Below are 21762 nucleotides of genomic sequence, written 5' to 3'. Positions count from 1 at the left end.
ATTATTATATTATTTTATATATATTGTTATTTCCTTGCACTGCAAGCGACATTTAACACTTTAATCCCCCTTTAAAAAGGGCTTAGAAATGCAAAACATGTCCAGAAAACTACGTGAACGTCAACAACGTAGAGTCACCGTCAAACCCTGTCGGGCGGCGACACCCAAAAATCGGTTTGGACCAAATTTTCTGGATCGTTCCCAGAACGCAATAAAAAAAAATAAATTAAAAAAAAAAGCGATGACAAGCGTGCAGACCAGAACGCTCAAATTTTAAATTTAGATTTTAAGATGAGACAGTCCTTCCTTCCTTCCTTGCCGCGGCTCAGATGGATTGATGAGACCCAGAGGCTTTTGGTATTTAACTGGGATTTATTCCCTTCAAACATGATCAAATACTCAACATCACGATCAATACTGTGTGTGATAAATGTATTGTGTACACCCTTGACTCATTCAGTTGAAGGCATGCACAGGCACAGAAAGAGCTCGGTGTCAGGAGATAGCGATCGATAAACACGGCCGACGGGATTCATGCTCACTGGCCTCTTTTTTTTTTTTTTTTTTTGTTTGTTTGTTTGTTTGTTTTGAAAGTAAATAAAGCGTTGAGGAAGCGGGTTATATAGAGAGCGTTATAAACAGTAGGTTACCATGTGAATACAAAAGAGAGTAGAAATATAAAAAATACAAAGATCAGGTGTCAAAAAAGAGCTCTTACAGTCGAACTGAAGAAACGGCGAGGATGTGAGAAAATTAAAAAAAAAAAAAAATGGGAAAAGTATATCAGATGTTTTTGTGTTTTAAATGCTGTGAAGGGTAGATCTAGTCTTATTCAATTTTTGTTTTATTCTAGTTTTATCTATGCGGACTTTTAAAAAGGTCACGTGACTGAAAGGCAGTAAACTTGTTGACTTGTTGACGGCACTTTTACAAATCAAAGAATCCCATAAACATCGTTTTATAATTTTCATCATTTTACCAAATATTCTAAACTAGCATTATTTAAAAAAAAAATAGCAAGTTGTAAAGAAGAATAACTGAGGTCAAATTTTAGTCGTTTTTTTTTTTTTTTTTTTTGCTATAAACTTTCAGATGTGACGACAGGACCTCAAAAAAAAAAAAAAAAAACATCCTTTGCTTTTTTTTTTTTTTTGAAAAAAATTAACAAGTAAATTAGCATTAGGGACTTTTCACCGGAGATGTTAATACAAAATAAGATTTTCGCGTCGGCGGATAGAAAACGTGGCTGTACGGACGGACGCGCGGGATGCCGTCGTCGTCGTCGTCGACAACGGGAGGCTCGAGAGCGAGCGACGACGCGAGAGATTTAACAGTCGGTACAGTGAAACAAAAGTGAGGAGAAAGTGGATGGATCACTGTAGGCAACTCTGAGAGGTAGCGCAAGCAGGTTTCATACAAAACTGTTCACAACCATAGGAAAAAAAAAAAAGATAAATAGAATAAAGGTAGGGAAGCATTCGCACTGTCTTCAGGCCGGGGTTGCATAATGTGATTAAACAGGCATGCTACATACAGCGTGGGAGGCGTTACCGCCGCCTCCTCCCTCACCTTTGACAACAAACACGACTTTGCCGAGGTTTAGACGCGTCCCGCTTCGTTCGCCGCGCTCATGTGACGGAACGGGTTTCACCTAAAGGATGATCGGCGTCACGGGAAACGATTGTGAAGCGGTTAATAATTAAATTCAGAGTGAGTGTACTATTACTAGATTCATAAAGTGACGCGGAGGCAAAATGGGTGGTTAAAGGTTGGAGCCGAACCGCGTAAAGAGACACGCGACCATTAACCCTCTCATTCATATGTCATATATACACTGCTCAAAAAAATAAAGGGAACACTTAAAAAACACATCCTAGATCTAAATGAATGAAATATTCTTATGAAATACTTTGCTCTTTACACAGTTGAATGTGCTGACAACAAAATCACACAAAAACGATCGATGGAAATCAATTGTATCAACCCATGGAGGTCTGGATTAGGAATCACACTCGAAATTAAAGTGTAAAAACAAACTCCAGGCTGATCCAACTTTGATGTAATGTCCTTAAAACAAGTCAAAACACTAGGATTTCAAAGAAGTGTGATTGACTTGGAGTTACATTGTGTTGTTCAAGTGTTCCCTTTATTTTTTGGAGCAGTATATATATTTATACGTATATATGACATGAAAAAGAGTGAACCCTCCGCATGCTGCATTTTGGGGACGCGGAAAGGGGGTGAGGCGTCGCCGCGCCACCCATGAGAATTCATATGTTGGAAAAAAAACATTGACATTTTCAAATGACGTTTCCCGTTTCGCGAATCCTAAATGTCCCTCGGGGTAAATCCGATCTCGCCGTCGAGCTTTGCGGCGACGTTGTCTAAAAATACAAAGGCTCTCAGTCACGTGTCTTAGACAAAGAGAAGAGGAGAAATCTTCACTGGGCAAAACACTGTAAAATTTGTCACTATTTATATACAAAGTGCTACCCAGTCAGCTGTCCTGCAAAATGAGGCTACAGTTGTATGTAAAAGCATTCTGTAGTAAATACTCGAAACATGCACGGGGTAATACTTTAGGAGACGGAGGCCCGAGTTTAGAACATTAGTTTCCCGACATCGTCCGTTTGTGTGAAAGCTTAGTTTTATCTCGCCGTAAAAGATCTTTCGTTTGTTTAACGACAGCCGAAGAGCGCGCGAAAGAGCACGCCGGTGCGAAACATTTTTTGCAGGGTTCGAATGAATTCGACATCAGCTGGAGGTCAAAGGTCAAAAGAAGAGATCGCGTCAGGCCAAGCAAAGGAGCAGAAACTCTACCACGTCGGCTTCTGGGTGTATTTTAGGATGATGAAGGTGCGTTTTGTGTAAAGGTGAGAAGTCGATAGCGAAATGATTTATTATTATTATACAAATTATTGTTCGACGAACGCTCGGAGTGCTTCCTCCGACCGCAGAGCAATTGAAATGTGCAAGCTTTTTAGAGGGAAACAAAGTTAAGTCAAATATTTTAGGGAAAGATTTTCTATTTTCAGCCCTGTGGAAAGAGGCGGGACTTCACATGCAGCTCCATCCATCCATCCATCCTGATTCTAAATGGCTTAACCATTTATAACACTTTCTCTGGGTGTACAATATGTGTAAGATCATTTCTGATTCGGTAATAACATACTGTATAAAATCTTAAATCTCTGTGTTTAAATATTGCAATGGCAAGCCATGATAACAGAATAGATAGCCGCTGATAATATCATAAAAGTTAGATCTTTGTTGAGGTAAGTCAGAATATCCAGCTTATATTATTCAATACCTAACCGTGTTGATGTATTAATTAGGATTTTTTTTACAGTTAAAAACATCACGGATAGAAGAAACAGCAGCTGTTTAGGGGGAAACGGATGGGGAAACTCACGGTCGTCATGGTTACGGGTGATGAGAGTCCCTGCTCCTTGCATTCTTTTTTTTTTTTTTTTTTTTTTTTTTTTTTTTTGGAGAAATGTAAACTGTAAAGAGTCTGGTCCCAAATGGCAAAAAAAAAAAAAAAAAAAAAAAAATCACGCTATATTAACTCTTTGTTTTCCGCGCAGCCGTCGGGGACGCTAACAATCACAAACACGCTACTTTAATGAAGCTGCAGCTCAGCAAACGGAGAGGCTGTAATTCGGTTTCTCTCTAACCTCTAAGCAGCCATTTACTCTTTTCCGTTTCTTGTCGTTCATCCGCTCGATATCTGGATATCTCTTGCAGAAAACGGGAAGATTCTTCGCGTCGTTTTCTTCTTTTTTTTCTTTTTTTTTCTCTCCTCACATGCTTGTCTTTTCATTTCCTTCCATTTGGAACTAGTTCAGCAGCAGCAGCATCTTTCAGTTATAGTTGAGCAATTTTTTTTTTTTTTTTTTTTTTTTTGACTTTTTGGCATCAGAAAGACAAAAAAAAAAATAAAAATGAATCATCCAGTTTTGTAACCAAGAACAGCGATGATGAACTTTCCCATTTTCAAAGAGACAGAAGTCTGTTTCTATGACAACACAGGTTCAGATGGGAGGGGGAGGAAAAAAAAAAAAAAAAAGGAGTAAGGAAGAGATGTAACTGTGCATAAACGATAAGATCAGCATCTGCGATCCGTCCATTTTTCCCGGTGAGGATCCGGACGGCGTGTCGGCGGTGGAGCGTCAGGCAGTCCATGCTCTTCAACAGCGTGCAGCAAGAAACAACAGCAAAGGGTGGGAACAGATTTTCACTTGGTTTTTGATCCGGTGCAGAGCAGCAGCAGGTCGGAGGGTCGAGGAGGCGGCAGGGGGTGTAAACACTCCGGATTGTTATCCAGATTTTAATATCACTAAAAGGGGAGGGACGAGGAAGAAAAAAAACGTTAGGATTGTTATTCACCTCGGATCCAGGTGGTGCATTTAGATGCAGGTTTGTTTTTCTGTGTGTTTAAAGTCAGAAATGGCCACGCTGATCTTGCCAGACGCAAATTTAAGGAGCGTTTCACTTTATTTCCATGCAGGATGGAGAGATCGCTCTGAATCTCATTTGTTCAAGGAAGCCGGGCTGGAAATTAATTTATCCATTAAGGGTTTTTTTTTTTTTTTTTTTTTTTTTTTGCGTGGGTTTGCCCGTCTCTATGGTTTTTAATCATCCCTCCTCCAAACAGATCTACGATTCTGTGCCGTTCAGGCAGGTGGCTGAATATCAGCCCCTTCTCTGGTTTTGCAGCCTCATCCCTGAGCTTCGCTTTGCACTGCAGAGCTACAGATCTTTCTTTTACACCAGGGATCTCAGACTCGCGGTGAAATCAAATCGCTGTGTTAGTGCGACCCGCGTGTTTTTTTTTTGTCACGTGCATCTGTTTTTTTTTTTTTTTTTTTAAAGTGAGTTTCAAAAAGAAAAGGAAAAAAAAATGAAAAATCAACTTTGCAAATTTTTCTTGCAACAAAATTTGAAAATAAAAATATTTTTTGATGAAGAAAATAATTAAAATAATCTTTTCTTTTCTCATTTCTGCAAAAACCACAAAAACAATACCAAAAAAAAAAAACACGGGAAAATTAAAAAGATTGATTTAACAACCAGATTAGCCCCCATTAGCCTTGTAAACAGTAAACCTCCTCTTATACATGCTAACAATCCATTTTCTAATAAATTCTAGTGGGAAATTTTCCCACAGTGACAAAATTTTCTCTTTTAACTCAACAATATTTTTAGGGTGTAATTCCATGAATTCTTTTTACATTAAATTTTAATATTAATTCATCATTTATTTTTGTAGAGGAACAGTTCATTACATATACAGATTTGTATAATTTACCTGTTTTCCTCCTTTACACTAAAACAAAAGAAAAATGTACTTCTTGGAAATTATTTTGCCCTTCCGAAGAGTCTTTGACCAAATTCGGCTGATTTAGCACTTTGTGTTGGCGGTAAACAACAGCAAAGTCTGAATTTTCTATTGTTTCATTAAAGATAAAGCTATCATAAAAACCACCATCTCTTAGTTTAGCCTTTAGAATGTTGGCTCTGACACTATGAGGCCTTATATTGAAATTAATAAATGAGTTATAAAATCCACCTTAATATTATGTGACACAATAAACAATAATAAAGACAAATAATCCCAAAGATTCAAGAATGATAGAAGATTCTTTTCTCACATTAATAAATCAGTTCTACAGGTCGTCTTACATGCCTATTGAATCTTTCTGATATTTCAAAACTCAACTCGGGGCGTCTGTAAATATATATTTTGCGTTATTGTCAATTCCCATCAATATATTTAAAAATTCGGAACGGAAAACAGGAGTATTTTACAATCAAAGAAATGAATAAATAAAGTCAGTATGGAGAAATGCACATTTTAAAAATCAAAATCTTCAAGCTGAATCAACCAAAAAGATGACAGTACTCACGTCCTCTGTTGAGAGCGATGGCTGCAGCGATGATGGCGATCCCTCCCAAGATGGAGACCACGGAGAGAACCATGGCGTTGCGGCCTAAACGGCGAGCGCCGTCAACATTTCCTTGCTGCAAACTGTTTCTGGACTGGAAACCAGAAGAAGAAGAAAATGAGAAAATAAAGTCGTTAAACCATGATCTGCTACGTTTGGAAACAAAACTCGTCAAATGTTGTTTTTGCAGTTATTATATTATTACATAATGATGTGGCTATAACCTGATTATTTCAATTTATAAATTCTTTCACTCCACAGAAAGTTGTGATAAGCTACACAAAGAGTTATTAATTATCAATCATTATTATTATCAGCACAATTAATTATTTGGAAGTTAAATTTCCCTATTTATTTATGATGTTATAGAAATGTCATATCTTATCCACTTTTACTTGCACTAGCTATTAAAAAAAATAAAAAAAATAAAATTATTTTGCTTCTTTAATACTGCATTTATCTGTAAATACTGCACGTCTGATTAGATGCTAACCGCATTTTGTTTTTCTGTATCCTAACATGTGGAATGACACAATCTAATGGTGTGAGAAGGAAAATATAAATTGGGATTATACATATATAGCATTTTTGGATTCCTCTTGTTCTATATAATAACTATGTTTTTTAAAAAATTTTAAGATAAGTACATTTTATGTTTATATCCTGCAGTAGGATCGAATTGTAGATAAAGTGAGTTTTTTCCTTTTATCATACTATTCCTTTTTTTTCCTTTCATCATACTATTGTGCACTCCTTACCACACTTGTTACTAAGACACTTTATAGTTTCACTGAGACACTTTATAGTTTATAGTTTATTTTATTTCTAATTCTGCCTTTTCTTTTTAATATTTATCACTGTTATATTTTCTGTAACTCTGGCACAACAATTTCCTCGGGACTAATAAAGTTGTTCTTATCTTACATTTATTTCAAAATGAGGAAATGCTCAAAATCGGATTTCTGGATACGCGGCTAACATTTGCGTTAATTTTCTCGACGTAAAAGGTCAAACGAGATAATTCCTGGGTACCATCACGGAGAAGGTGAGCGCCACGATGTTGATGGGCCACAGCGGGCAGAAGCAGGACAGGATGGCGAGGATCAGGTAGTCTCTGGGCTTCGTCCCGTCCACCGCCGCGCCCTCCATGTTGGCGCTGGGCTGGCGAGTGAGCGAGGGCCGAGGCGAGCCGGCCGCCAGCGAGCCGGATCGGCTACCCAGGCGAGGCCGACCGTTGGGGTGGCCGCCCGGTTTGGCTTGCAGCTTCGGCGACACCGACGCCACCAGGGTGGGACTTTCAGCCTTTACCGGTCCGACGCCGTTAACTGGAATGAAATATACCTGGTGGGTTCGGACGCGTCGCGGGGACGCGGCGCCGGAAGACGACGACTTTTTTAAGAAATAAATAGAAAGGCAGAAGACGGGATATAGCTAGACTGAAAAAAAAAACATAGATAAATAGACAGCGGAAATAAAAAAGATACTTGGACAGGGTTGGGCGTGGGAAGACGCGACTCTTTAAAAAAAAAAAAGCTTAAAATCTTCCTTTTTGGGATAAACGTTACAAGAATGACTTTGTTACAGCAGTGTAACGGTTATGTCAGAGAGAAAAAAAAAGGTAATAAATATGAAATATAAGTATAAATAGTAAGGCAGAAGACGGGATATAGCTTGACAAAAAAAAAACAGATAAATAGACAGCGGAAATAAAAAGATACTTGGACAGGGTTTAGCGTGGGAAGACGCCGACTCTTTTAAAAAAAGGCTTAAAATCTTCTTTTTTGGGATTAATGTAACAAGAATTCCTTCGTCACAGCAGTGTAACAGTTGTGTCAGAGAGAAAAAAAATAGGAAATAAATATGAAAATAAATCTAAGTGTAAATAGAAAGGCAGAAGACGGGATAAAGCTAGACAAAAAAAAAAACATAGATAAATAGACAGCGGAAATAAAAAAGATACTTGGACAGGGTTTAGCGTGGGAAGACGCGACTCTTTAAAAAAAAAAAGCTTAAAATCTTCCTTTTTGGGATAAACGTTACAAGAATGACTTTGTGACAGCAGTGTAACGGTTATGTCAGAGAGAAAAAAAAAGGTAATAAATATGAAATATAAGTATAGATAGTAAGGCAGGAGACGGGATATAGCTTGACAAAAAAAAAACAGATAAACAGACAGCGGAAATAAAAAGATACTTGGACAGGGTTTAGCGTGGGAAGACGCCGACTCTTTTAAAAAAAGGCTTAAAATCTTCTTTTTTGGGATAAATGTAACAAGAATTCCTTCGTCACAGCAGTGTAACAGTTGTGTCAGAGAGAAAAAAAATAGGAAATAAATATGAAAATAAATCTAAGTGTAAATAGAAAGGCAGAAGACGGGATAAAGCTAGACAAAAAAAAAAAAAAACATAGATAAACAGACAGCGGAAATAAAAAGATACTTGGACAGGGTTGGGCGCGTGAAGACGACGACTCTTTTAAAAAAGGCTTAAAATCTTCCTTTTTGAGATTTTGGTAACAAGAATTCCTTTGTCACAGCAGTGGAACGGTTATGTCAGAGAAAAACAAAAAAGGGAATAAATATGAAAATAAATATGAGTATAAATAGAAGGGCAGAAGACGGGATATAGCTAGACTAAAAAAAAACAAAACAAAGATAAATAGACAGCGAAAATAAAAAGATACTAGGACAGGGTTTAGCGTGGGAAGACGACGACTCTTTTAAAAAAGGCTTAAAATCTTCCTTTTTGGGATAAACGTTACAAGAATGACTTCGTCACAGCAGTGTAACGGTTATGTAAGAGAGAAAAAAAAAAAAGGGAATGAATATAAAAAATAAATATAAGTATAAATAGAAAGGCAGGAGACGGGATATAGCTAGACAAAAAAAAAAAAAACCCAGATAAATACACAGCGTAAATAAAAAGATACAGGGGTCGGCAAAGTTTTTGGCTCAAGGGCCGCATTGACCACAAGATAAGATATATATAAAAAAAAAAAAACAACCTCATTTTGTAACAGTACATATCAGACTCGTCTGACATTTACTTTGAAAATAAAACCAGCTTGGTTTTGAAGGCTCTGACGTTTGCTTGCATTTCATGCACAAACTGTTTTTTCCCTTGTAGCTTCACCTGCAGCTCAATCACGTGTGTCAGTATGTCCACAGTAAAGGCTAAATCACAAAGCTCAGTAAAAAAAAAGTAGCTGCAAAAATGAAATAATCTCCTATTTGAGCTCCCACGTTTATTGATCCGATCAGTCAATCATATCACATCAAGAATTCTGTACCGATCTTTGGCGGGCCGGATTAAAAAGACCAACGGGCCGGTTGTGGCCCGCGGGCCGTAGTTTGCCCGCCACTGGTTTAGATAGACTTTTAGAAGAATCATGAAAAAAAACATTTTGAACAGTTCTTATTTTGGTATTTATTTATTTCAGTATTTAGCATTTGCTACAGAATTTTTTTTTTTCTGCACGGAGCTACTTAGCACATCTTAACTATTCAAAAGACCAACGGGCCGGTTGTGGCCCGCGGGCCGTAGTTTGCCCGCCGCTGGACTCGGAGCTGCAGCGACATGAGCTGCCGTCTTCCGGCGCCATCTTGAAAAAAGAGAGAAGCTTCTAGCTGGATCTCGGCTCGCCGTCGGCTTCCTCCGCTGAGGGAGATCCCGCTTTGCTGATTCGACCCACTCTTTCCTATCCTGTCTGCATTTATGTCCATTCATTAGTGAATGATAGCAACCTCACATCCTCTCCAGAGTCTCTGGACTTTGTCATTTTGCAACTTCCAATCCATTGTTTCATCATTTAATTTAGGAATATAAAAACTATTATTATTTCATATCTGCCAGAAGCGTGTATCTGTTACCCCTGATGATGTTATTAGTATGAGATTATTTGTGATCCAACCCGTCCCTCCTCCTTCGCCCGTCGCTTCCCACGCTTTCTCTCTTTTTCCGACCCCGAGGCAGAAAGCTAGAAAAATTATTCCTCGCCGCTGTCGACAAACGCTCGCTCATCGGGGAATGTTCTGGGAAATCATCGATATAAGAATTTAGAAACGACAAATGGGACGTCAGAAGCGAGAAGGGTTCGTTTAAGACCTTAAAACACTTTATAGCCTTGACTTTGACACTTTATGGTCGTATTTCTTATTCTCCCTCCTTCCTACTATTACACTGCTCAAAAAAATAAAGGGAACACTTAAAAAACACATTCTAGATCTAAATGAATGAAATATTCTTATGAAATACTTTGCTCTTTACACAGTTGAATGTGCTGACAACAAAATCACACAAAACCGATCAATGGAAATCAATTGTATCAACCCATGGAGGTCTGGATTAGGAATCACACTCCAAATTAAAATGTAAAAACAAACTCCAGGCTGATCCAACTTTGATGTAATGTCCTTAAAACAAGTCAAAACACTAGGATTTCAAAGAAGTGTGATTGACTCGGAGTTACATTGTGTTGTTCAAGTGTTCCCTTTATTTTTTTGGAGCAGTTTATATATTATTGCTATGTTTTTTACTTGAAACTCTGGCACAACATTTCCTTCGGGATAAATAAAGTTGTTCTTATTCTTATTTACCCGCCTCCGTGTTGTCGTCGGTCACCGTCAGGTGATCCACGGCGGATTGTTTGTCGTCCGTCGATTGCTGTTCACCGCTGGCCGGTTGAGATGTGACGGCGGCGGCGGCGGCGGCGGCGGCGGCGGCGGCGTCTCCGTCCTGCTGGTCGAGGGCCGCCTGGTCCGGTTGCTGTGGCTCGGCCATGCCGGGCAGAAGGTGGAGGTCGGAGGTCGCTGGCGAAGGTGAACGGCGGGTGAGAAGCGAAAGGCCGGCCGGGTCTGAAACAGGGTGAACAGGAAACCCCTGGAGTTAAAACACATCAGAAGGAAAACTGGGTCTGAACACAAAATATTTTGTGTTTATCCCTTTAAATTTTGTTCGTAACTCTGAATATATCTTGAGATTGAAGACCATGACGACACACACACACACACACAGAAACATCTCATTTGTCGTTTCTAATAATATCCAAGTAGTTAAGTTGTGCTAGGTGACTCCGCTCAGAAAAATTTTTTGCAGCAAATGCTAAATACTGAAATAAATAAATACCTAAATAAGAACTCGTCAAAATGTTTTTTTTTTCATGATTCTTCTAAAAGTCTATCTAAACCAGTGGCGGTCAAACTACGGCCCGCGGGCCACAACCGGCCCGTTGGTCTTTTTAATCCGGCCCGCCAAAGATCGGTACAGAATTCTTGATGTGGATGATTTAATTATCGGATCAATAAACGTGGGAGCTCAAATAGGAGATTATTTCATTTTTGCAGCTACTTTTTTTTACTGAGCTTTGTTATTTAGCCTTTACTGTGGACATACTGACACGCGTGAATGAGCTGCAGGTGAAGCTAAAAGGGAAATAACAGTTTGTGCATGAAATGCAAGCAAACGTCAGAGCCTTCAAAACCAAGCTGGTTTTATTTTCAAAGCAAATGTCAGACGAGTCTGATATGTACTGTTAAAAAATGCGTTTTTTTTTTGTTTTTTTTTTACATATATCGTATCTTGAGGTCAATGCGGCCCTTGAGCCAAAAACTTTGCCCACCCTTGATCTAAACTCTTTGAAATCTTCTAGTTGGGGCAACCAGACTTGAATTTCTTCACCCGAAGACATTTCATCCCAGAGGTTTCTTCAGTTCTGATGACCTTTTAGGAGTTTCTGAATAAAACTGCCAGGTTTTTGGACGGCTTTAGAAGGCTCGTTATGGAAGTGGAAGAGTTGATGTGCAGAAACTGGGTGTAAGGAGGGCTTGTTATGCTAACGGAGGTGCCGTTTGTGGAGCAACTTAGTGGAATCAACTGGATTGGATTGTGAAAAGGTAAACAAGAGTGAAACATGTTGCTAAACTCGTGTACGGCGTCGGGTCTTTCCTGGTTGTTTGGAGGCTGCAGAAGGTCCTGATCCGTGCGTAAACAGAAATTAGATTTGATGATAAATTTCACGGGTCGGGAACCAATGGCGTCCGAGCGGAAAAGGTGCATTCAAGGCTGCGTGGACAAAGGAATTTGTCCAACATTTGTCTAATATTTAATATATCGGTCTAATATCGGTCCTGATCCGTGCGTTCAAATCCGTCTTGGTATCGATCCCGGTACGGCGTTGCACGTTTGTGAAAGGTCGCGTCTGAGGCCCCTCTTCTGTTCAGAGATGGTTTTCGGCTTCTTGGACTCGTCTCTCCAACCGTCCGTCTTCTCCGGTCAGAATACGAACTTTGCCGCCTTCAACCGAACGTCCCTCGTCCTTCGGGTGCAGACGGACCGCCGAGTCCTTTCCTGAAGCGGAGGCTCTCCTGTGCAGAGGTTGTTCGGTCTCTCCGATGTCGTCGCAATCCTCGGCTCAAGTGACGACAAACACCACATTCTCCATCTTGCGCCCGGGCGTTTTTGCGTGTATTTTTTTCCATTTAACCCAGACCCGCCCAAATACCTGGCAGTTATATTTACAAACTCCCCATGGGTCATTGTGAGGGGTGAAATTCAAGTCCGGTTGCCGAGACAAGAAGATTTCGACGAGAATTCGGTTATTTTGTTCTCCAATAAAATGCTACGCAAGCCGTATATTTGATATTTGTTTTTACAGCGAGCTACAAAGCGGAGCCCAGTCGGTGCTGCTGTTTTGCGAATGTCATGTGAATGTCAACATCTGTACGGCTGCAGTGGAGATACGATAAAAAAGATAAATGACCAAATACTGCGTTGATAATCTGTTTAGGGTCTTCATGGAAGACCGGCGCGTTTAATCCTCAACGACAACTTACAGGCCGATAAAACTGTCCGGCGTTGCGGGACTTCGTTGCGCTCAAAATGTTATCTGACCGAAGAAATCAAATTCATTATGTAATTAAGGTTGGCAGGGGAGCCGTGGCCGGTGGTGAGACGTGCAACCATTCATTGTCTCGTTCACACGTGCTCAAAGAATAGAGTTCACGCTTATTACATCATTTTGCGGGGGTTTTCACTCCGAAAATGACTTCTCCCTTGTTTCTCTGGGGGAAAGTATTCCCGTCGCAATCTAGTTACAATAAATGCATTAAAATTTGCATCAAATCGATTATTCTTTGTTTTTCAAGTTTTTTTTTTTTAATACATTCAAAGGTTAAAAACAGCAGGGGTTTCAGTTCACAATGCAAATCGCTTCTTTGTGCCACGACAAAAATCATATTTTCAAAATTTATTATACTGGTTCATATATTAAAAAACTAAAGCTGGGAAAACAGTTAACTTGCTGTTGCAGACCAAACATTTTTCACAGCTATTTGTCATTTGTTATACATATTTAATTACCTTTTCATTTTTTTATCAATTCATTTTCAAATTGTGCAAACAGAGAGTTTGCACTTCAAATCAATATTGTCTATAATAAATGTAATAAACAATAAATATATATTCTATAATAAATTGTCTATCTATCTATCTATCTATCTATCTATCTATCTATCTATCTATCTATCTATCTATCTATCTATCTATCTATCATAAATGATATTGATAATAATATAATATTATCATTATATATTTATAATTATATAACGGCTATAAATTAATTAATTCTGAAAATGTCTATGTGTATGTATCCATTATTATTAATAATATTATGTATTCTTCATTGTTATTGTTATTGTTCTAAATATTTCAATAAGGAAGTGACTCCTCTATTTTGATCCTTTTTTTTATGTCGAGATCACCAGAGTTTAATGTTCTCTGACTAATGGTTTTGATCATTTTAATGAATACAGTTGCAGAATTGGATTTAATCAACATAGTTATCATGAATGGATTGTTATTAGTGTTGCAAACCTGCTTAGTTGCTAAAATATTGCACTAATATCCAAAACAAAGAAGATGACCCCGGTCGCGGTATGATTTCCGTCTTTTATTAAATATTTTATTAAATATTACCTCCAGACTGAACGTCGGGAGTTTTGAGAGAGAACATTGAAACTGCTGCAATGTAATCCAAGCCCAGTCTCACTCTTTTCTGCCTTACAAATTGAAATTCAACCTGCATTACGACATATTATGGGAAAAAAAAAAAAAAATGTCGAAAAGACGGTTTTAGAACTGCGAGCCATGCAATAATACTGGGATGTTTATTCATGAAAAAGGTAAATAACTTTTGAACATTGTTTTTTTTTTTTTTTTTTTGTCTTGCTGTCTTCTGCCTTTTTATTTATATTTATATTCCTATTTATTTCCTCTTTTTTTTGACATTATAACTGTTACACTGCTGTGATAAAAGAAATTTCCCCGATGGGGATCAATAAAGTTTATCCATATCGTATCTTAAAATGACATTTATCACATTAAAAATGTCACCAGGCAGTCTATGATAATATACATTTTATTATAAGTTATCAGAACTTTTAGTGTGTAATAAAGAACTGCGGTATTTGGCATCCCAGTGTCAGTGAAACATGCGTCATGACAAAATATAAATCTGGATTAAGAACAGCTATGAGATATGATTTGGCAGCAAGTCAGATGTTCTTTTATTTCAACAATATAATTACTCCAGAGCGAGAGGAGTGTTCATCTGACAATTACTCAATGTTACATTTAATTTCCTCCAAAAAAGCTTAAATAATTGGTCCAACAAAGGTTGTCACCAGAGGGATGATGGATTAAAACTCACTTCCATGGACCCGTAATACTTTTTTTTTTCTCTCTTTTTCTAACGCTATTAAAAATCTCTGTTTTCTCCGTTGTTCTAGTCAGTTTTGTAAATCTGGACCAACGTCGCCGAGACCGACCCAGGTAATCCACACCTTAGCTTGGAAATGCTGTATCACGGCATGTTCCTATTTTGAGTTATAAAAGTACAAAATATACCATCTCAGTTTGGGTTGGTACATTAACCATGAAAGAAAAACATTAGAATAAATCATAAATGATCTGACCGGAACAAGCAGGGAAGGTTTTAATATGAAATCAATTGTCAATTAATCAGAAGGACTTATAACAATTTATTTAACAACGGCTCCCAGACAATTTTGAGTTGAAAAAAAAAAAAATGGATTTTAAAATACTTGTGATATTTCGTCATAATACTGGGTCATTTTAAAGTAAACAGAAATTAGATTTGATGATAAATGTCCCGCGTCCGAGCACGTCCGGGTCATTGTAAAGGTGAAGAAATCAATTTTATCGGATTATCCTTTTAACGTAAAAGATGCATTCCAGCTGCGTGGACAAAGGAATATGTCTCATATTTAATATGTCTAATATGCAGAGATAAAATTGCATCGATAAAACGGTCAAATATAAAGCGACACTTGGAACAAATCCATGCAGCACCAGAGGTTACATTAAAATATAGATTATAATATGTATTATATATATAATATATATAAAAATATATATTTTATTGTATTTCTTATTCTCCCTCCTTCCTACTATTAGCTATTATTGTTATGTTTTTGCTTGAAACTCTGGCACAACAATTTCCTTCGGGATAAATAAAGTTGTTCTTATCTTATCTTATCTTAAAAGTAAGACATATTCAATTTATTATACGTTAAAAACACTACATGGCTCTCAATTAATCATATTTAGAAATATTTGGCTTTTTTGGCTCTCCCAGTCAAAATGGTTTAAATGCTTGGTTTAGTTAATACATCAAATTAATTCAGGTAATTCAACCTATTTGTTTATTACGCCTGATTCTATATAGTATGAAGGTCACCCGGCTCAAACTAGTACAGAACATTTAGTAACTTTGTGCCAACAAATCTACACTCGGTTAGTTATTGAAGTAACTTTAAAAGTGGGACGTTTCGTCTACTTCCCTTTTTTCGGGTGGTACAGATAAAAACGGGTTTAAGATACATAAATGAAAAGTTGCATTTTCTTTTTTAAATGCAAGACAGGTGGAAAGAGTTGGTATTTTTAATTCAAGAATTAATGAACGTTAAAAGATCAATGCTACGCGAGTAGACACGTAAAGGTAATATCTTAAACGCACCTTCTCAAGATCCTCATCTCTCTATCTTTGTTTTGAAGTTATTCTTGAATCTCCTTCCGTTCTGCAGGAGTTTAATCGCTTTGTGATGCGGTTTTGTCGTCTCGGCCCAGAGACCCATCGATCTGACGGCCTGAAGGTGCAGCTTCTGATCGAACGACCCGCCGATCGATCGATCGATGACCCGCTCCGCCGCGCTCGCCGAACGCCGCGGACGCATCTTTGCTCCAAAAATCTGAAAAGAGCTGAGTTGGGTTTGTCTTTTCGTTTACTTATTTTTTTTTTGTTTTTCCGCAGGGTGGGGTTGCATTTTCTGCGAAATCACGGCGCAAACGGTTTTCCCCGGACAGGATGTGGGGTTTTAGTCGCGTTTCCGTGTCATATTCAATCCGTCCACGTGGTAAAATTCAGTGTGTTTATAACCGTCAGTCCCAGATTTGATTTCCAAAGGCCAAGATGGAGATAATGGCTAATCCTGTTCCAACAGATGATGATGATGATGAGGGTGAGGATGAGGCGATGACGATTTTAAGCTATTATTACATTTTGACAAAGACGCACGACCTCATCGACTCACAGGCATCACTTTGTAACACACACTGTTTTTTGTTGTGTCACCACCTTTATATATTCATTTTTTGAATAAAACCATGTTCCTTCTTACTTGTACAGCACTTTGATGGAAATTGCTCGATAAATATATCTATTATCATTATCATTATTATTATTATTATTGTTATTTTGATTATTTTTATTTTATTTTATTTTATTTTATTTTATTTTATTTTATTTTATTTTATTTTATTTTATTTATTTTCAGTTTTTTTTTGTTTTTTGTTGGGTTTTTTGGCAGTCACGGGACCCTCAAAACTCATATGTATTAAAATACAATTATAATTCACTCATTTAACTGAACAGTTTCAACAAACTTTTGAGGATCCAAAATGAAATTTTTGATTTGGAAAAAAACATCAATTTAACATTAGTGGTGATAACAATTATTTAATACCTTCTTAGGAATATTTACAAATGTGTAGAATTGAAAAGGGATTTGAGCAAATGATCACGTCCGAAAAAATATACAGCTCTGTCTCAGAAAATTAGAATATTGTGATAAAGTTCTTTATCTTCCGTAATGCAATTAAAAAAATACAAAAAAATACCTTTTCATGATATTCTAATATTTTGAGATAGGATTTTTGAGTTTTCATAAGATGTAAGCCATAATCAGCAATATTAAAATTATAAAAGACTTGCAATATTTCAGTTGATTTTTAACAAATCCAGAATGTATGACATTTCTGTTTTTGTAATTGCATTACAGAAGATAATGAACTTTATCACAATATTCTCACTTTGTTGAGAACATAACAATGCAGAGAATATTATATGCGCTCCTGACCTGACTTGCATGGCCAACAATCGGACGTTCTTCTCTCAATCACATTTTGTGCACTGAAAACTTAATTGTTTTTTGGTAATATTCAATGTTGTTTCATCTAAATCTACTCTTGCTCTCAATTTCTCATAAAACACACATTTATCCAACTTCTAAATGTCACAGTTTCATCTTAACTTTCAATCGTCTCAAGTAAAAAAGACATTTTAAATGTTTTTCCGTCTCATCAGGTGAGTTCTCACGCATGTTATTTTTGCATGATTATGAAATCTATCACGTGACCTGCTGAGGAAAACTGCAGAATAATTGTAGTTTTAGTAAATTTAGTGAGTTTTGGGAAGAGCTCACCAGGGAAAACAGCCCTTTTGCCAGATGAGTTCTCTGAATTGCTTCAAAGTAGAAAAGCTGGGAAAGGGAATCAGACTTAAAATTGGCAATTTATCATTTTTCACCTCTCTCACCTCAATTTAGATCATAAACTTGTAACGCTCGGGGTTCGAACCAGCGGAAAAAAAAAAAAAAAAAACAACTCGCCGTGACGATACTTTTTTTTCCCGGTTATTGTTCTCGCGCGGAGTCGAAGCCGAGGTGAAAAGTCTTTAATGAAAAGCTGGACGTTCCTTAAAGAGGGCGAGAAAAAGCTCAAACGGTCGATTCCCGCAACAATTAACCTGCAGCTGTTCTTCCTCCGCGAGCGGCGAGATCGGCGTTGGTTGCGTCAGGCGATCTCAGCGGCGGGAACGGAGGAGGAGGCCATTAAGGCCATCAGGGCCTGTTGTTTTTAGCTCTGCCGCAACTTAATGACTGCGGCGATGCCTCGCCCGTGTCGCAACTCCAGTTTTGTTGACGTTTTTGATTTTCATCGAATAAAAAAAAAAAAAAGAAAAAAAAAAAAAGTGCATCTCCCATTGGGTCAGGGGTGGCCACTTTTTTTATTTTATTTTTATTTTTAATTTTTTTTAACTTTGTGTTTGTAACTGAACAAAATGAAAATTGCAATTTTAATATTTAAATTTTTGGGCTTTTTTTTTTTTTTTTTGGGCAACTGTAAAATCATTAATGATCATTTAAATTTGCTGAGATTATTTTGATTGTAATCATCCGTACAAAGTTTAAGTTTCGAAATTCAATATTGATTGAAAATACTTTTTAAAATTGAAAAAAGAAATACGGAACGGGCCGATGTTTTCCCCTCCTTCATCTCTGCATCACTGCAGCAGATTTTAAGAACCTAAAATCACTACGACAGATTCTATCTTTAAAAAATTAATTTTGATTTTTGTTCGCATCGTCCTCAAATCAAAAGAGGCCATTTGAGATTTTTTTTTTATTTTTAAACACAAACTTAAGTCATGCATAATTAGATCGATTTTATTATTTGATCTATTTATTTACACCTATTCTAACCACTTTCATTTATTCATTTTTTCCGCTGATTTAAAGACATTTCGCTATTTTTTTTTTTTTCTTTAACGGTTTGCTATTAACCTTTCATTTCCCTTCATATACGGGAGCTTTATTTATCAATTGACTTTTCAATTTCTCATCTTTTATTTCCTTTTCCTCCTGCCTTTGGCGCCACCTCTGCTCATGTTTTAACTACTGAGTCTCTGTGTGTGTGTGTGTGTGTGTGTGTGTGTGTGTGTGTGTACTTGGGATATGGAAAGCCAGAGTGGGATTTGGGGACCAGATAGGTGGTTTTACTGTGAAATTCCCCTGGATTAACCTCATATCTCGCAGCGTCTATATGTCATTGTTGTCATGGCAACCGGACTTGCGTCGTCTCTTTAAGACATTGCAGCCTTCAGAGATGAAGGACGCGAAGCAAAATGTCTTCAAAAAGCACCGGAAGTCCGGTCTTCATGAGAACCTGAACGGTACCTGGATAACAGAGAGCCTCTGCAGACTTATCTCCATGGAAACATGGAAATAAATGTTTTTTTTTCTGTTGTTTTTTACAGATGAATGAACAAGTGGAGCGTTCGTCCGTCCGCTGAGGCCGACGCCGCCGCCAGGAGGAAAAACATCAGCCGAGGGCGAGCTAACGCCGGCCAAACTGTCTGCGACTTCTGCAAACCTGCTCTGCGTTCCTGTCAGTCAAACCCTGGACCTGCTGAGCTCGTGTCTTGTTTCTTCGAGCCGCCGCTTGATCTTCATCGCGCCGGGTCTCCATTTTAGGGAAGTGCAAACACGGAGAATCAAGACGGGGCTCGATTGTTTATAAACATGTATAAACACGTTCATATATTCTGGTAATTTAGGACAAATAAGCTTTTTTGGTGTTGTTAACCACTTTGTCAGGCGCTGCCCCTGCTGCTACCATTAGCAGCTAATTTATTTGATATTTGAAATGACGGGAAAATTCAATAATCCAAAAATGAGCGAGAATTTGACGGTTAGTCACAATTAAAAAAATTTTAAGAAATGTATTAAACGCAAGCTTTGATACACCAGCAGAATCTGAATCAAAATTCACATTTAAAAAAAAAAAAAAAAAAAGAAAAGGATTATTTAGTTTAACCGTTTAACTGAAAGCTGTTCAATTAGCTTTCAGGTAAATTTCTGTTTATTTGGAATATACTGTGAATTAATGGGCTCGATAAGTGATTTTGTGTTTGAATACTTGTATAAAAAAAAAAAAAAAGGACCGAAGCCATAATGCGGTGGACGACCCGGTTCTGAAAACCTCCTCCTCGTTCCACCTAGAATTAAAAGATACCATGCCATCCAACGCTGCTTAAAATCTGGGGCACAACATGGCAGCAGCCGGGTTTTATACATAATTAACATCGTCTTCATCGCACACAAAAACGTGGAAACGGAAAGACAGAAACGAGGACGACTGCGTCGAGGCCCGAAGTCGCTGAAGCTCAGCTGAACTCAACTGATCCTAAAAAAAAAAAAAAAAAAAAAAATGTCCAGTGCTTTGACAGTCCCACATGTCTGAAAGAGCTTTCTGAAATACGCGTTGAATTATTGAAGCATTTTCTTTTTAGCAAAAAAAAAAAAAAAAAAAACGTGGGTCGGCCCATGAATTGAATAATAAATTATTCAATTAGCGGCGATGGCGCTGAGGGTATTTTTCTGCAAAGTTTGGCCCGGGTTCCCGCCGAGACGCCGGTTTCTCCTATTATTCCCGACGTCGGCGTGACGTTCGTGACAGATCGAGAAACGGAGCGGCGTGGAAAACGCAAAGATCGTTACTTCACGACGATAGTTCCCATCCTACACCTCTAAGCGATCAATTTCAATCTCCCCGACGGAGCGGCGCGTCAATGGTGTCTTTCCGTTCCCCCCTCGGGGTCAAGACTTCCCGACTTGCCGTTCGGATTCCTAAAACCGAACTGTCGCGAACGCTCTCCGGGGGGGGAAATTCGGGATCTTTACGATTCTTCGCCGACGCATCGAATGCGTCGCGGCGCCACCTACGGGAGGCCGAACCCCCCCCCCCCCCCCCGGGATCTCCACCTTAGACGCCGATTGAAGCTTTGACAGCCGGCTAGGAGACGCTTTCGTGGGTTTTTTTATTCTAATTCCACTGTTATTATGATTTCGAGTTTATATCACCTTGCGTTCGTTTGCATTGAAATGAAAAAAGACAGGGTTTTTTTGAATAGGCAGGTCTCACCTGGTTTCTGGTTAACGGGAATAAAAAGGTTTCAGCCGTTCTTCATCGGCGTCGCACGTTAAATCCGACACCTAGTCGTGGGAGGGAAATGGGCCCGATTCAAGATAAATCACGTTTCACACGATCCCCCGATAAAAGACAACGTGAAATAAACAAGTCCGACTCCTTGTGGGTATGGAATTGAAATATCTCGATCCGTACGATCTTACCTGGTCCGAGCAAACATGGAAATACAAAGATCACATCTGGTTCTGGAGTGTGTGTGAAATAAACGTGTCTCACCGGGTCCTAGTCGTCAGGAAGACGCAGTCTGAAGTTCATTCTGTCTGCAGAGGAAGACGAAACACAATCCCACGCTGGTCTTCGGGGGCTGTGCGGGTGCAGAAAAAAATGAAATATTCTGATTCACAGTCCTCTTTTATTGAGCAGCTCAGCCAAAAGAGGAATAATAAAAAGTCTCTGTCAGTATTTTTTTTTTTCCTCTTGGTTTGTGAGGGAGATGTTCAGATGATGCAGAGCATCGATGCAGCAGCCCGGGCTCCCTGCAAGAGCTGAGAGGGAAGGGAGGGGTGCTTTTACGGTGTGTGTGTGTGTGTGTGTGTGTGTGTGTGTGTGTGTGTGCTTGCGCGTGAGTGAGTTTGATTTTTTTTTTTTTTGCATTTCGTGTCTAGCTGCTGAAAATACGGAATTCGCCTTTTCAACCTTTCAAAATAAAAGCACAGGATTTTTTTTTTTTTTCCTCCTCAAAGCTCATAAGC

General features: G+C 38.3%; 1 protein-coding gene across 3 annotated transcripts; it reads right to left on the bottom strand.

Moving 5' to 3' along the window:
• Positions 1-352: 352 nt before the first annotated feature.
• LOC147230694 (uncharacterized) lies at positions 353-21551 on the bottom strand. 3 transcript variants are annotated; one of them, XM_086154169.1, is made up of 6 exons: positions 21287-21551; positions 21005-21075; positions 10543-10825; positions 6981-7273; positions 5910-6042; positions 353-4339 (listed from the first exon to the last, which is right to left on the bottom strand). In XM_086154169.1, exons 3-6 carry the CDS (start codon positions 10724-10726, stop codon positions 4320-4322), a joined length of 630 nt encoding a protein of 209 aa, XP_086010295.1. In that variant the 5' UTR covers positions 10727-10825; positions 21005-21075; positions 21287-21551; the 3' UTR covers positions 353-4319. The 3 variants fall into 3 exon arrangements, with proteins under 3 accessions (XP_086010295.1, XP_086010296.1, XP_086010294.1); XM_086154170.1 differs by lacking the exon at positions 21005-21075; XM_086154168.1 differs by lacking the exon at positions 21005-21075 and having other exon boundaries at positions 10543-10800.
• Positions 21552-21762: the final 211 nt, after the last annotated feature.

This window comes from Fistularia commersonii, chromosome 10 (genome assembly GCF_037954325.1).
Source record: "Fistularia commersonii isolate RoL2024-O1a breed Wild chromosome 10, RoL_Fcom_v1.0, whole genome shotgun sequence".
Classification (NCBI taxonomy): domain Eukaryota; kingdom Metazoa; phylum Chordata; class Actinopteri; order Syngnathiformes; family Fistulariidae; genus Fistularia; species Fistularia commersonii.
The sequence above is the reverse complement of the archived record's forward strand: the minus strand, read 5'-3'. Positions and strand labels throughout refer to the sequence as shown.